Source organism: Etheostoma cragini, chromosome 13 (assembly GCF_013103735.1).
Source record: "Etheostoma cragini isolate CJK2018 chromosome 13, CSU_Ecrag_1.0, whole genome shotgun sequence".
Taxonomy (NCBI): domain Eukaryota; kingdom Metazoa; phylum Chordata; class Actinopteri; order Perciformes; family Percidae; genus Etheostoma; species Etheostoma cragini.
In genome coordinates this window covers 12,268,329-12,284,042 of record NC_048419.1, presented here as the reverse complement: position 1 = coordinate 12,284,042, position 15,714 = coordinate 12,268,329, and the positions used below count along the sequence as shown (strand labels likewise).

At 40.8% G+C, this 15,714-nt stretch overlaps 1 protein-coding gene across 7 annotated transcripts in view; it reads left to right on the top strand.

The window, feature by feature from the left end:
* Nucleotides 1–2,227: 2,227 nt before the first annotated feature.
* The window catches only part of phldb2a (pleckstrin homology-like domain, family B, member 2a), a 14,357-nt gene continuing 870 nt past the window's right edge, over nucleotides 2,228–15,714 (top strand). For 2 of the 7 annotated variants that reach the window (XR_004659108.1, XM_034890277.1), the window contains exons 1-16: nucleotides 2,228–2,452; nucleotides 4,215–4,339; nucleotides 5,423–6,393; nucleotides 6,520–6,852; nucleotides 9,836–9,970; nucleotides 10,178–10,315; nucleotides 11,297–11,443; nucleotides 12,346–12,456; nucleotides 12,534–12,629; nucleotides 12,779–12,910; nucleotides 13,220–13,319; nucleotides 13,887–14,085; nucleotides 14,755–14,845; nucleotides 14,946–15,092; nucleotides 15,213–15,432; nucleotides 15,583–15,668. Coding sequence is in view for 6 of the 7 variants with exons in the window: in XM_034890277.1 (XP_034746168.1) it covers nucleotides 4,285–4,339; nucleotides 5,423–6,393; nucleotides 6,520–6,852; nucleotides 9,836–9,970; nucleotides 10,178–10,315; nucleotides 11,297–11,443; nucleotides 12,346–12,456; nucleotides 12,534–12,629; nucleotides 12,779–12,910; nucleotides 13,220–13,319; nucleotides 13,887–14,085; nucleotides 14,755–14,845; nucleotides 14,946–15,092; nucleotides 15,213–15,432; nucleotides 15,583–15,668 (2,961 nt within the window). In the remaining variant the exon portion in view is untranslated. The remainder of the gene's footprint in view (nucleotides 2,453–4,214; nucleotides 4,340–5,422; nucleotides 6,394–6,519; nucleotides 6,853–9,835; nucleotides 9,971–10,177; nucleotides 10,316–11,296; nucleotides 11,444–12,345; nucleotides 12,457–12,533; nucleotides 12,630–12,778; nucleotides 12,911–13,219; nucleotides 13,320–13,886; nucleotides 14,086–14,754; nucleotides 14,846–14,945; nucleotides 15,093–15,212; nucleotides 15,433–15,582; nucleotides 15,669–15,714) is intronic. The other 5 variants (XM_034890282.1, XM_034890281.1, XM_034890280.1 and 2 more) reach the window with 5 other exon arrangements.

The window sequence follows — 15,714 nt, the reverse complement described above, 5'->3', positions numbered from 1 at the left end:
GAGGAGTGATGATATCACCATGTGCAGCAGCATGCAGAAAAGCAGCAGCTACCAGTCCAAGCTTTCCTGTATCTTACACTACCATTACCTTCACACCCTTCAAAATGACTCATTTGGGAAGACGGAACCAGCCAATGGAGGAACTTGCTTGCATGCCAAAAGTTAAATAGCCCACAAGAAAACTACAAAAGGTCTTTGTTGACGGACTGCAGTCTGATTTTGACTACGAGCAAATTGCCACTAAAGATAGGGACATGAATACATTGTCTTTTGTCTACAAACATGACACTGCCCAAAGATGTCCGGACCACCGCCTACATTACACCACAGCCACATAATTATTGGCTCAGTGGCATAACAAACACTCAAACATCTTGTTTTGTGGTTTCAAATGGGTATTAAGCCAATTTTCTATTTAAACTAAATCTGATCCTCCAGATAAACCCTGCCACTACCTTTGATGTGGGTTATCTTCACTATTGGCCCACATCCTGATAATTTTCTTCATGATATGGACTGCCAGTCTCAAAATGTCTTTGGGACTGTCAGTAAGTTAATAAAAATCTTTCAATTGAAACAGGTGTGTGAAGGTTGAGATGGGGGTTAAACATATAGATTAAGTAGCCAAAACCAGGTGAGAAACATAGTTATATAGACAGAACAAAATGAAGGATGAGTCAACAAGGCCATACGTAACTACATTTAACACCCAAAATTACCCAATGACTTTGGCCTCTTGTGATTGGGTGAGACACTGGAGACTTTTCACGCTGTGACTTAGACCTTCCGACAATTACCAGAGTTGATCATGCGCCCACTCCCACAATCTGACACCACTTTTTCTTCCATCGTTCCTCCTCTACCCTTTGCTTTTTTCCAGGAACTTCACTCAAAATCCTTAGATTCCCTCTACACATGGTTTCAGTCTATAATAAAAAACAAACAACTGCAAATGCACTAATTTGCAGCAAATGGGCTGTTGGTGTGGTTGCTTAAAAATCTTACCTTTTTGAAAACTTTCTTTGGACAGGAAGTGGAGTAACATTACAGCACTCTATGACCATTGAATCTCTCTGTTGGCAACACATTTAAAGTGACCCACCTTTCAAATGAGAGCCTCCTGGGATTTTTGTGTCATTTTATTTCCCTGGAATTATAGAGAGAGAGATAGAGAGAGAGATAGATAGAGAGAGAGAGAGAGAGAGAGAGAGAGAGAAAAAGCAAGAGGCAGACATACTTGTGTGTGTGTGTGTGCACATATGTATGTTTTTATGACAAAGACCCCGTCTCTGCGTCTGGAAGTAATCATCTTGTCCAGGCTGCACTCCGCAGCCCCCTCCCTATGATGTAATTGGAGTTTTTGTGCATGATGGTTTAAGAATTTCAGTGGGATTTAGGGGATTTTTCCAAAGTAAAGTTTCATTCATTCTACTACCTGAACTTTATGCTCTTCATTTAAATCGCTTGTTTTATACCTGCATGCTGTTTGAATCAGTTTGTATAAGAAACAATCTCTTAGTGTAGATCAAATAATGATGGGAGTATTTGGTTTGTTTCATGTTGCAGTGTGGGTAATGTCTCCGACTGTTAGGGGTTTTGACTCTTTGCAGGCCCATACAGGGGGGAGTGAGGTTGGCTCTGTTTCAAACACAGCGAAGGGGCCTCCTCCTGCCTCCACATACTGCTGAAACAACAATCTGAGAGTTGACTTTATTTATTTTGTACAACGTTGAGCATTAATGCCTACTTTTGGCTTTGTGTGAGAACCAGGAATAGTTTATATTTTTGCAACAAACTGGATCGACAGCAAGGAAACTGTTGCCATTACAAATATAATGTTAAATGTAGAGTGCAAAGTCTATGATAATTGACTCTGATACATGACAAATACAGGTTAGCAGTAACTCACTCAAACCAGTTTCTTCATGCTGGAATATGATAGAATGATATTATGATGTTGCAGCTTATTGATCATTGTGAGGTCAGAGGTCTAAATCAACTGCAGAGAGAAAAATGAAATCTGTGCTAGAGGGTATCAAACATATTGATTCATTTGAAGATACCTATAATTAGAGCTAACAGCTTTAATACTTCCTAATTTCCTTCCTTCTTGCCTTTTGTGTCTTTCTCGAGATGACAGCAATCCCCTATCTAACCAGGGAGAGGCAGCAGCAGCCCCTGATGGCAAAAAGTAAACACCCCCCCTACTGGGGAGGAGAGTCTGAGCTAAAAGTTGAGGTTGGATGTGGGATCCTGTCTGATCCTTTGTCATATGAAGACTACTCTGCTGTTTCATAAAGAGAGAGAGAGAGAGAAAGAGGGGGGGTGAGAGAGAGAGAGAGAGAGAGAGAGAGAGAGAGAGAGAGAGAGGGGTTGTGAAAGGAGTGCAGCTTCAGCAGCAACAGGCACGCTAAAGAAACTTGCAACTATGTGAATGGGACAAAAAGCAAAGGTAAGTCGCTTTTCTTATAATTGGATAAATAGATTCACTCTGCTCTTACTGTAAATGTCCTGGTCGACACTAACAACAATGCTCTCGGCTTTATCTAATTTACACTGCTATGTAAGACTTAAAGTGGCCTAGGATTGTTTATCACATGCTGCATGCACAGTTATTGCCAAATGTAGAGATGTGAACATATGCATACAATGACAAACGACTGGAACTGAATTGTTTTTTTTGTAAGTCAGGCAAAAGAAATGTGCTTAACGTCAAGGGAATGGAATTTGAGCAGTGACATTTCTCTGGTTTGGTTGAGGCTTAAAGGGGTGGAAATCATTGCTGGAAAATTACACAACCAATTAAAAGTGGATGAAAGCCAACGGTGGCTATTAGTAAGTCAGTTGACTGCATCGTGTGTGTTCTTTTCATGCCTTATATTGAATCAGGTTGTCTTAGTGTAAAAGCAGCTGCATTGAGATAAGAGCTGAAATGATTAGTTGATTAATCAATAAGTTGATCTAATCAACACGTTGCTCCAAAACAAACCTTACTAATATGAGTATCTGCTGCTTTTTTTCTGTGTTTGTATCATTATAAACTGAATATTGAGTTTTGAATTGATGGTCATTTGATATTTGAAGATGTCACTATGGGCTCTAGGAAATTGGACCAGCTATCACTGTTTTCTGACTTTTTATAGACCTATGATTGAACTTAAAATATTTGTAATTTGCTGGCCTAATTGATTTGAAGCTAATTTATTTTTGCAAACATCTAAGATGTCCATTCTAATTTTTCTTTTTAAATTTTCATAGAAATATACATGTTTGTCTGGGGAGTGTGTGAAACTTGTAAGGCAACAATGGCCTGAGACTTGCAATGTGAAGGTATTTATTTCAGCAGATTATCCATGGCCATTCCTCAAACTGTTTACTTTACATCATTCTGTGTTTATGACTTGCGCTGTCCTGTGAAGCTGGGGTTTCCACCGTCCCCCTTTTTTCAGGAGGTCTGGAGAATGAACTTATGCTGATTGATTGTGTGACTGTGTAAAAGGATACCTTACTTCCTGTAGGCCCTCTCTCCAGACAGCAGGAGCAGAAACTCCTGAATCTCTCTTTTTCTGCAGTGTGTGTGTGTGTGTGTGTGTGTGTGTGTGTGTGTGTGTGTGTGTGTGTGTAAAAAAGTAACCCCAGTCCAGATTGACCTAGTCAAAATTTCTGACTTTAGCTGCTGTCTCGGCTCTGAGGGAATACTTTGGGCGGGTAATGAGCTTGGGGCCAGAACATTAAGGTGCAGAGTGCTGCTTTTCAGACTTGGGTTTTATTGGTGACACTGAGCCAAGCATAAAAACTTTCCTCTGGATCTGTTTTCCTACTTAGTCTTCTGAAACATTTTTTTCTTTCCGTTTAAATATGCACATCTGAAATATCTGCTTGAATTGAGCTATTGTTGTAGAGCAGTTAAAGGAGAAGGGGGGGGAGAAGGGGGCGCAAGGCATGGATTCAACTTCCTGTGATGTTCTTTAAATCTTTTGTTTCTAGATTGAAAATGCTACTGTGTGGTGTGGCAAGAATTCCTTTTGTTTTAGGAAAGGGAAACTGATTGAATTGTTACGTTCAGTATTTATTTGAATTCCAACAGGTAAGATTAGGGTGTATCCAATTTATAGGTGAGATATTACTCCTTCTGAAAATATTAAGAATACAAGTTGCAGTCTTTTCATGTTGTGTGAGTTTTAAATTGATCCCTTCCCTTTTCTTCTTCTCAGGGAACAAAGCATTTAGGGCCCAGCTGAATCCTGCATCCTCAGACTGAATCAGAGAAAGGAGGTCAGTGTGATGAACAGCATGCTTCCCCAGAGGAGTGCTGTCGCCACACTGGGCTACAGCTCAGGCAAGGCAACATTCAAGAAAATACTTTGTGTTTTTGTCATTTCTTTTAATATTGATCAATTTAATTTGACCATTGAGCAGCAAACCTTACAGTAAACATGTATACAGTATCATACTTGTACATTTCACATCTAATATTGTATTGCATGTCATTATATAATCTTTTAATCCAACCATCCCCCACCTGTGTTTAAAGAATAGAGTCAGCTGAATGACAATAAACAGGATTAGTTTAGCTGGCTAAAATCGTGATTAGATAAGATAAGTGCTCTATTAAGCTTTATTGAGTTGTCTGCATAACTTTTCTTAATATGTAACAGTTTTTTTTTTGCATCAGTCTATGTTCAAGACTTGACAAGGGCTTCTGGGTTTTTATCAAATCAGAAAAGGGTCTCTTGGAAAAGGCTTATAGCCTGTATATTGTCTTAATAAACACAAAAAGCTGATCATTTTAGCTGAAGCTGTTTTCAAAAGAGGAAGATACAAGCTTTATTCCTTTTTTTTAACAAACCAGAATTAATTTATGAAACCCACATTTGTGGAGATGTTTTTATGACAAAAATGTACAGGAGGTAGACGTTCTTTAATATCTACTTTTGGCATCTCTTTTTGGGTGTGTGTTTTTATTGAAGCCATTATAGTTTTCTACCAAATCCTCACATGTATCTTATATTTCTTCAATGTGATTTGTATTCATGTGTGTGAAACAAAATAAACTAAACTATCACAACTCAGCTTCCAGCCACCCATGACTTCTCACACAGTGCTTGCTAAGACATTTGAGCTGTGGTGGAAGCAATTTCTCTTGCAGTCAAGACTATGATGCATTTAGACTTGTCTTGGTCCATCAGCATTCTTCCATTTTTAGAAGAAGCTTAACCACTGATTTAGCCAATGTTTGTATTGGCCTCAGAACTGTATGAGCATACATTCTTCACTGGTTCCCCCCTTCTCAGCATTTGAGTGATAGCACTTCTCTTTGTTGAGCTGGTGCTTATTAAGTAGGTTACATTAAACCTGACTCTATTACAGAGACCTAAAAGGGACAGGATGTCATGCTCTGCCAACTCTCTCTTTTCCACAGACTGTGTGAAGATGGAGCACAGTGGCAGTGGCTCAGTGGGTGGGACATTGCTGAGGGGGTCTCGCTCTAAAGCAGAGCTACAAGACCTGATGGAGACGCTGCAGCGCAGGAAGAGTGCTCTGGAGGCCAGCTTGAGGGCAGCTGAGTGCAGCCGCAAGTACCTCAGTGTGCCCTCTCCTGTTGGATCCCAGTCCACAAGGCCACTGTCAATCCTCAGCAATACCGAACGGCCCCCGTCTGCCTCCACAACTTTTTCCTATATGACCAGCAGCAGCAGTGTGCCTCCATCACCTCGACAAGGTGAACGTCAGCTGAGCCCTAATGGCTTGCATCGGTATTCCCACTCTCGCCACCAGTCACAAGACAGTCTGCTCTTCTCTTACGCAGCAGATGGAAACTCTCTGCTCTCCTCCTATGGCCAGCCCCTACCTCGTTCCCCCAGGGTTAAAGGTGGAGCAGCCAGCGTGCCGTCCAGTCCTCGCATGGCCCGCAGGCTCTACTCTCATGGCAAAGTTGGCCAAGACTCACGGCAGAGGAAATACTCCACTGGCTCCCTCCACAGCCTGGGGACGCATAGCCGTTCTCTGCCACGGCTTCACAACGCAGCAGAGCCCCCTACACTGTCGCTACCATCACGACACTCAGTGGGTTCCCACAGAGGAGTGGGCTCAGCAGGGCAGCGGCGCAGTCTCTCCTCCCTCGAGCAGCCACCAGATGTGACTGTACCAGCCAGCATGCCCAGCACTCCCAGGAGGGCCAGCCTGGCCTCCTTGAGCTCTCTGGGTGTAGATATAGACGGGACAGGCTTAGATCTGGGCTTCGGAGAGAGGAGGTTATCCTTTGGGAAGGGTGGGCTTGGTCCAGGACAAAGGGTGGGCAGCATCAGCTCCTTGAATGGCAAAGAGGAGCTTAGAGACTATCACCAGCACCAGAGAGATGAACGACTCAGGGAGCAGAAAGTGCAGAGATTGGTGAGTTTTTAGTTTGAACCTAATTCATCCACTTTTATATTTAAACCACATGTTGACACCATGTTTGTCCTTGTCTGAAAGCATGAAAGTTAATAGTAAAGTAACTATAGCGTCACTTGTCTAAAGGAGTGCCAGCGTCTCGAGACCATCTTAAACCTGGTCACTGAGTTTGGCCATGTGGAGAGAGAGCCGGCGGGCTCAGCTGTTTCTGACCTGCAGAAGATCAATAAAGAATTGGAGAAGCTGCAGGTGTCAGAAGATGAGTCAGCGTTCTCTGACTCTCCCAGTGGCGCTGATCCAGAGAGCTGCTTTGGAGCCAAAGCCAGAGACTTCCAACTCACTGAGAATCAGCAAGTCAGCCAGCGTCAGCAGAGCGGCTACAGAGAGGCCAGGTCCCACTCACCTGCTATCAGCCTGAACAGCAGTGCTCCCTCACCCTCCACCCATCACAGAGCCAAAGTAGGTGCATGCTTATTGACAGGTCATCATAAACATCAGGTCAGGAGGGCAAGATTGAATACTGATCAATTATATGGAAATACAAATTAAATCAAATCCCAGTCAACCTCCAAATGTAAGGATTTTGTTATAAATGGGTCATTGTGTTGTCACATTCATTAGAAAAACAAGTCAATTACATTTTGTTTTAAAGCCCAAAATTATAAATCACAATTTTCCTCAAACTGCTTTACAGAACTAACAATACCACTAGGATATTCTACCCATAACAGTAAATTGTTCTAACATTTAAACTTCTAAACTCACATAGCTAGCTACCGACATTTTATAGCAGTAGTCCTATTGGTATTCTTGGTGTACTTTGGGACAGAACTCCATGATAAGCTAACAACTCCCACAGTGCACTATTAGCTAGCGTGTTAGCAAACAGCTGTTCATCCGGCAGCAGATAGGAAAAAAAATTCATTTGGAGTCTTTTCTCTGGCGTCTTGACCAATATTCACTCTACTTTAATCACATCTTATGTCTCTGTGAACCTTTAAAAGAACTATCTGTGGCTAAATGCTTCACTACTCTATGTTCACCAGCTTGTTACTAACTTTGTCTGATTTGCTAACTTTGGTGCTGGACAGGCTAAAGTACAGTTGGTTTACCAGGTTTTTCTCTGTTACAGCAAGCAATTGCATCTTAATTTTGCTGGTCATTGTAGGCCTTTTTCACAGAAGACATTTTAACAGTAGAGAATTAAGAAAGGTGTAAAACATAAAATGAATTCAAATTACAGTAGCTGCTTTTGTTTTAGGGTGCTGGTGTTGTGCATCCTGGCTCACTGTCCTGCTGTCACGGCTAACTGGGACAATTGATCAGAGCCATGGTTAATAGTATTATAGTCTTGCCAAAAATTACCAGACCTTCACATATCTCCACAACACTGGAGTCCTATGTGCTTTTCCTACTGTGACAAGTCAAAATGTCTGCTTTGAAAAAGGCCGTTTAAATTGGCAGCAAGTAAAGTTTCTGATCAGGCTGCGTCACCTGAATGCTTTTGTTGAATATGGAATATGAGAACATCTGCCATAAGTATATCCACATCTTGTCTTCCTCCTACTTGCTTTCCTCCCCTCCTACTTCACATTTTATCAGTTATTTCCTGCTACAAAACGAGTGTTAAAGTGAGTGAAGAGAAGACCAAGCTGTAGTGAGGACTAATGGGACACACCCCTCGTGTGGAATGCTGTTTATCAGACTGCTGATAGCTTGTTGATCTTTGTTTACCTTTTGTAATATCAGGGTAAATGCTTTCCACATTTCCACAGAACACCATTTCAAAGTCTAGTGCAGACTACCAATTTTCCATACATATCAAACGTGAACTGTGTGGAAAATGTTTATACAATTATGTTAAGAAATGTATATGCAATTATGTTAAGACATCTACAGGAATCTTTACAAAATATGTATATTTGTGCAGCCATTTCCCCTAAATTTTAAGAAACAACCAACAAGTTTGAATGGAGTAGTGTGGTCCATAAATCATCGTACATTAAACAATGAAAACAATTTTGCCTTATATTTGGTTCAAACTGGATTTGTCTCAATGAAAAGTGCAAATGTGTGGCGTCAATCTCTTGGCTCTGAAAAGAAATGCTTACAGCACATCTATGGTTGATGAATTTAGTGTACTCCACAGTATTATTCAACATATAAACTTATTTTTGTCGACGTAGATTCCTCAAAATCATTGGGTTTTTATTTAGAAGTTTTGTACGGTGTGTGCAATCAGTTGGCACATTTCCTGTTTATGTATGTTGTTCAGACAAATAAACAGGGAAATCACAGTTGCACTGTGACTCAAACAGAGAGACAGTACACATATCCAATCTTGCCCAGTAACAACCTAATGGTTTGTCTGGTTTTAATGAAGAAGTCCTCGTTTTGTTTCTGCACTCAGCCAGTCAAACTTGAGAGAACAGGAAATGACTTTATCCCAAGGAGAATTAATGTGTGCGTGCGTGCTTGGGTGCGTGCATGCTTGCGTGCGTGCGTGCAGGCTTGCATTCGTGTTTCTGCATGCACAATTGTCTGCGGGCGTATGTGAGTGGAAGAAGGCTATTGTATATGCATGGCAAAGACATGCATTTTTCCAGATGTTTTGAACTTTTATACTGAGGCTCTAAATGGATTGAAGACCTTGTGAAAGTCAGAATGTAGTGAGCACATTTACATAGGTATATCATTTCTTCATGCGAAAAACATAATTTCTAAACACAGAGTTTGTCTAAATTATTTCCAAATTGGGACCATCATTTCTGCAATGTGTCAATTCTGCCAGTGGTTTACAGACTCCAAATACCCTCTCTTCCACCATCTGCATTCCTCTTTGTGTGCAGGAAGAAAAGTGCTAACAACCCGCCTGGGAAACTATAAATCCCAGAGCTGCTGGCCATATGAGGATGTGACCACCAAAACAAACCTCCTGACTCCTAACATAAAGAATACCTAATAATAAAGGTTCTCTTAAATGTACCTACATTTGAGTATGAATGAGTGTTTGTGGGAAGTTCGTAGAAGATTAAATACGTGGGAGAACTTTGGCGTGACTGGCAGTGGAGTGCACTGATAGAGATTTCCATTACACCAAGTGGAAAAGATTCCTGCCCCTGTTGTCAGCGATCCAGTTTTGGAAGAGTTAAAACAGCAGCCGCTGCCATGGTCTAATCCATAAAAAATGGATTCTACTGCCTGGCAAATTAGTTAAACAACACATTGTATGCATAAAAAAAATCATTGTGTTATACTGTCTGTAATAAATATTCAATCACCAAGAGAAGCTACTAACAATAGATTTTATGATGAGGATTTTTATGTGCATTTCTTACAGTAATGTACATTAAGTATAATTATTTAGTTCCATGTGTGTATTCACAAAAGTGAAGTCTCCTGCACAGCCAAGCATTTATACGCATTCCTGATGTCACTACAGGCCTTTGAGAGTGTGCAGCTGAAACAGGAAGTAACGCACATAGAGGAAGAGCGGATTCAAGTTCTGAACAACATAGAAGAGCTGGAGCAGAAGATCAAAGACCTGGACAACCAGATGGAGGAGTCTGTCCGAGAGGTAGACAACACAATGCAGTATACAGACTGACACCTGAAGAGCTTGATAGAGTTTGTTCCCATCTAGTGTCAGATAAACTGATGACTTTTTGATAACTCAAGCGTAAATTGTGACGTTGATCACTCAATGGCTCATGGCTCATGGCTCTTTAATAAAGTTTGTTTCCCTTTTAGTTGTTTTTTTACTCTGTGCTGCTGTTTCTCACAGATGGAGGTGGAGTGTGCTTTGCTGGAGGGGGAACAGGAGTCAGAGATGGCCCAGCTGCAGAGAGAAAAGGAGCTTCTGGACAAACTTAAGAAACAAATGCATAGTATTGAGAAGACGAGCCATATTGAGAAATCCCAGGTAAAATAAATAAATGCTCAAGCCATAATAAGCTTTATTAGCAGGCATAGTATATGGACACGGGTTCTTAGACACTAAAGCCCCAGCTCATGCAAACTCTCAGGGATCAGTTCAGTTCAACCACAGCTTCCTCTAACATGGCTCCAGTTACATTTCATTTCAAACTCAACAAACACATTAGGAGGAAATGCTTACAACACCATATCAAGTATGTTCATTACAACTTGGTTTTGCAAAGCAACTTAAAAGGCTAAAACTGTCCAAATGTGCAACAGAGAACCAAGAGCTGAAAATGTAAATGCATCTCCAAACAAAGTAATTAAACAGTGCCGTGTTTCTGCATGTAGACCCATTGGCTAACGTTCTATGTTCTCTGTATTCTTCTGGTAATCTACTGGCCAGAACCCCTAAACTAACTCCCCTGGAGAATACATGGCGGTTTATTCTGTATTCTCCAGATTTATCTCATGTTAGCAGTAAGCGCCAAGACTTGCAAAAAACTCTCAGTTCTCATTTTTTTACCCGTGGTGTCTGTTTTCCTTTAATTTTCTTCCCAATTTTTTTCTTTTCGCACCTATATTATTTCTCTTCACCTTTTTCTGTGCAATCCAGGATCCCTTCCTTTACTGTCTGTCTCACATTCACTACTTCTGTTTTTGCCCTGGTATTCCTTAGACCCACATTTGGGAAGGGGCCCAAATAGTTACCATATGTGAAAAAAGAAGGAAAAAAAGGCAGTGTGTCTGACTATAATTTAGTGGGAAACTAAAATCACCTCAAAACAATGATGAATTACTTTGCTAAAAACACCAAAACCTTTTTCATTCATGTATTTCCATAAAGACATGCACAATCTATTTAAAGTTATAGTTTGTTTCTTGTGCCCAAAGTAGATCCAAAAGCAGGTTATTGTCATCTATTTATGTATTTTTATAATACTGGGGTATTGTGGTGTGTGCGTGCGTCTGCGCTGTTTCTCAGGAGGCTGAGGAACAGACAAAAAGTTTGGAGGATTTGGAGTTTCAGAAGCTGGAGAAAGAAATGAATCAGGATGAGGTTAAAGAAAATGAGAGTCAAGAGCTTCTGCGAGAGATTGCCGATTGTCAGCGTCTTACAGTCACACGCAAGGTAAGGCGAGTGGGGTTTTGTGAGTGTGCATGTAGCATGTATTGCGTGTTTAACATCACAGGCAGGGCTGGCATCGCATCACTTTGAAATGTCGGATTTTTTGCCAGAAATAACTAAAGCTCAATTACTAATGTGGGTATTTTTTGTATTTTTGGAGCATGATAACATAACACAGCAATAGTGTCCACCAAAAAGGACCCAAATTTACACAAGATCTGAAATGTGTATGTTTTATTGTTTTATGGTGGTATTTTGTCAGTTGTAGCAAACCTTAAAAACAAAATGCAGAGTTTGAGCCTACTTTCTTATATTATCAGATTAAGAGCATTTATTTAAATGTTCTGACCTTAATCTGCCATGTCATATAAAGTTAAACTCTTAAAACGTTTTGGTGGTCATTATTTTTAAATTTTTGGGGGGCTTTTTTCATTGTGGTCTGTCATTAATCCTACCACAGGTTGTGCATGAAAGTAAAGCTGCAAAAATGTGAGATATGCAGCGCAAAGCATGAACTAATTACAAGAAACAGCAATACCAAAAACGGTAAGCATGAAATACTGTTTACATCGTAATAAAGACAAAGAGAATGCATTGATTTTTCAAGTGAAGTTAATTCCACAGAGAGGGGGCAGAAACAAGGTGAGAATATCATATATGCATGTAGAGAAGATGTAGATGTAGGACAATAAATCTCACCAAAAAAAGGATTTCCCATCCCAAAATTAGAATTACTCTTGTCCTCTCCACTGCTGCCACTGCTGCTTCTGCTGCTTCATTATAAAACACATCTGGAGTATCTGCTAATGTGAAAACATTACTTTGTTTCATATAACGTTGAAGGATGTTGTGTCTTGATATTGTCTTGATATAGTATAAATATCTTCTTCTTTTTTTTGTCACAGGAAAGACTCATGACGCTGAAGAAACAGACCTCACAGATAGCATTACAGGCTCAGCAAGAAAGAGAGAATTTCCAGAGGGAGAAAAATAATTTCCTCGTCATGCTTCAGAAGGTAAGACAATTTGTTGCAAGCTGATGTATTAAATATTTCATTTAATTTACTTGAATGTGTTATCCTGATGTTTGCAGGAAAGAGAGAAACTGGCATCTTTGGAAGGAAAGTATGCAGAGCTATCTGAGGGGCAGACCTTCACCAACAACCCTGCAGCCATCAAAGAGGCAAGTGTAAGTTACAACTAAAATATTACACTTTATATTTCCACCACCAGAGTGCATGTCTGTATCTGTCACACAGAGAATGACCTGAGTTGTTATGTCGCAGATGAAAAGTCCTGTTTTCATCTTGATTCCTCTAATTTCTGTGATCACTGCAGTACTCTCTGAAGGAAAGGAGAAGAATCAGCAAAGACAACTCTTCCCACCCAATTGACAGCCTACCTCATAAGAGGAGCCAGCAGGTCCTCACCTCTTACGGCAGATCCCTGGGACGCACACTTTCTCCGAAGGTCATAATCTTTTTGTCAAAAGTCACCTTAGCAGTCAATAAATGTACAATAGTAGAATCAATCATTATCTAAAGCAAACTGGAATCTGAGTCTGGAATACAAAAGAGGGGGATTTCACTGTCCTTATTATTTGTATAGAAAATGTATTTGAACTTTTTGTCCCTTGAGAACGATCCACCCAAACAGAAATTTACAGTCTAGCTTGCAACACCCATCCAGCTCATACTTTTTGAATGAGAGAAGTTTGAAGTTGGGTGAAGGTTGTAGAGCCTCATTTTGAACAGCATGTGCTGCTGTTTTCCTCTTCAGCCCCACTTGCCTCTGTCCCAAAGCTCGAGCTGTGGCAGCGTCATCTCACAAGGCTTCAGCTTCTCCCCCAGGGACATGAGCACGCGCCGCCTGCCTAAAAGTGAGTCAGAGTACCAGATAGTCGCATGTTGTCTGCATCAAATCTAAACTGTGTGACTGGCTTTGAACCTCAGGCATTATACATGTAGGACAGCAAATGCTGAACTGAAGCAATAATCTGTAGCGCGGCACAAAGAGAGACACATTTAGTCCAAATCTGATATCAAAGAGGACATGTTTGTCTCAACAGAGTACTGTACGATAGGAATTTGCGATTTTGAGGCAAATTACTTGTTTGCACAGCTTGCTCAAAACTTGTAACACATAGTACAAACACACAAAAGTATGTCTATTGGTATTGCAAGATATAATTCATTATATATGTGTAATGAGGTTTTGGGAAACTTGTTTGGAGATCAGCCTTAACAGCCTTTGTCTTTCTTTAATTAGTGTTTCTTGGCGCGGTTGTTGCAGACAGATTTTTACCTAATAATCATAAAAGTAAAAAAAAAACTATAAAAAATGCTTTCCCACTTGGCCAACTATTGAATGAACCGAAACCCTGTTGTTTAAACGCTACACGCTGAGGGTATTTCCATTTTCTTACTGTATTTTTTTCTTCTGTCAGCAGGCAACAGCCGTGCACACATGAATGAAGACAGACAGAGAAGAAGTGATTTTTGCAGCAGGATGATCTCTGAGCCCAGTGTGTTCTTGGACTCCTTCTCCTACCCGGACAACAGCCAGGCCTCAGATACTGTCAGTGTGGACAGCTCTGACAGCCTGGAGACCAGCTTCTCCGCCTGCTCCCCAGACAATATCTCCAGGTAATAGAGAAAACACTGTGATGTACAGATGAAAGGTTACTTTGAAAAGATTAGATACAGCAAATATATGTGTGTGCGTGTGCGCGTGCGTGCAAGCGTGCGTGCGTGTGAGTGTGAGTGAGAAGACGAGGAGTTTGATTTTTAAAAAAGACAATGGACTAAAGGCTGCAAAAGATGATCAGGAGAGATATTCTGAAGAGCAAACAGAAAGAGGAAATGCTTTATAGAGGGTGTGATGCTCTCTGTTTGTGTCAGATGAGACAAACATATCCACATATCTAGCTCCTTACACTTTCTTACAAACATACATACACATTAGTAAATTCAGTCACAGCTCTTGTAAAGGTGTACATGGCAATTTATCTTGTCAAGGGGGGGCTTACAAGTTCATTTTGAGGGATGTCCCGGTGTTATTAGAATCCTTTTTCCCTAAACCTGAAAACTTATGTTAGGTATTCGTACAAATTAATTGAGTTCGTTTGCATGGCTTTGTTTTTAATTTGTTCATTCCACTGTAATTTATCACCTTGATTTGTTTTGTTGTTTTGTTGTTTTGATGTTGTTTTAGCTGATGATTTGTGTTCCACAAACAGGAGTGCCCCGCCCCCCCTTTTAGAGAAATCTGGCTCTTTTTTTCTCTGACAACTTGTGTTTTCAATGTTTCATCAGCGCCAGTACGTCCAATATGGCGAAGATCGAGGAGATGGAGCGTTTACTTCGAGAGGCCCAGGCTGAGAAACATAAGCTCCTAGAGAATCGGGTAATTTGCCAAACCTAACCAAAACATCTTGTGTGTGTGTGTGTGTGTGTGTGTGTTTGTGTGTGTTTTATGATGGATGTAATTTACACTATGTGTGCAGGAGCGTGAGATGGAGATGCGGAGGCATGCTCTGGAAGAAGAGCGGAGAAGAAGGGAGGAACTGGAGAAACGACTGCAGGAGGAGACAAGCCGAAGACAGAAACTTGTAGAAAGAGAGGTGAAGCTCAGGGAGAAACAAAGATCACAGGTATTCAGAATAACTGACGAGAAGAGGTTGAAATCTGATGTTCACCTCTTTTCACCATAAGCTTTGTGTAAATACTTCTTAAACAATCTGTTGTTTCATTTCAATGTTTTGTTTCCATAGTCCCGGTTGTTGACTCGCTACCTCCCTGTAAGGAAAGATGACTTTGATCTTCACGGCCATATTGAGGCAGCTGGACACAACCCTGACGGCTGCTTCCATCTGGCCATCACTGATAAAACCTGTCGAGGCTTTCTGGTCAAAATGGGCGGCAAAATCAAGACCTGGAAGAAACGCTGGTTTGTCTTTGACCAGAATCGCAGGACGCTCACCTACTATGCAGGTGAGTAACTTGTGATTTCAGTTCTCTGTGGAAAATGTGCAGTTTAAGATGTGCGACAAAGTTACTGCAACAGTGATGTCACTCTTTAACTATGCCAAGACCGAGCTTTGATCACAGTGCTGTCGGTTCTGTTGATACTCTCCGCTGCAGACAAACATGAGACCAAGATGAAAGGAGTCATTTACTTCCAAGCCATAGAAGAAGTGTACTATGACCATTTAAAGAGTGCACACAAAGTAAGTCAGTATCTGTGTGTGTGTGTGTGTGTGTGTGTGTGTGTGT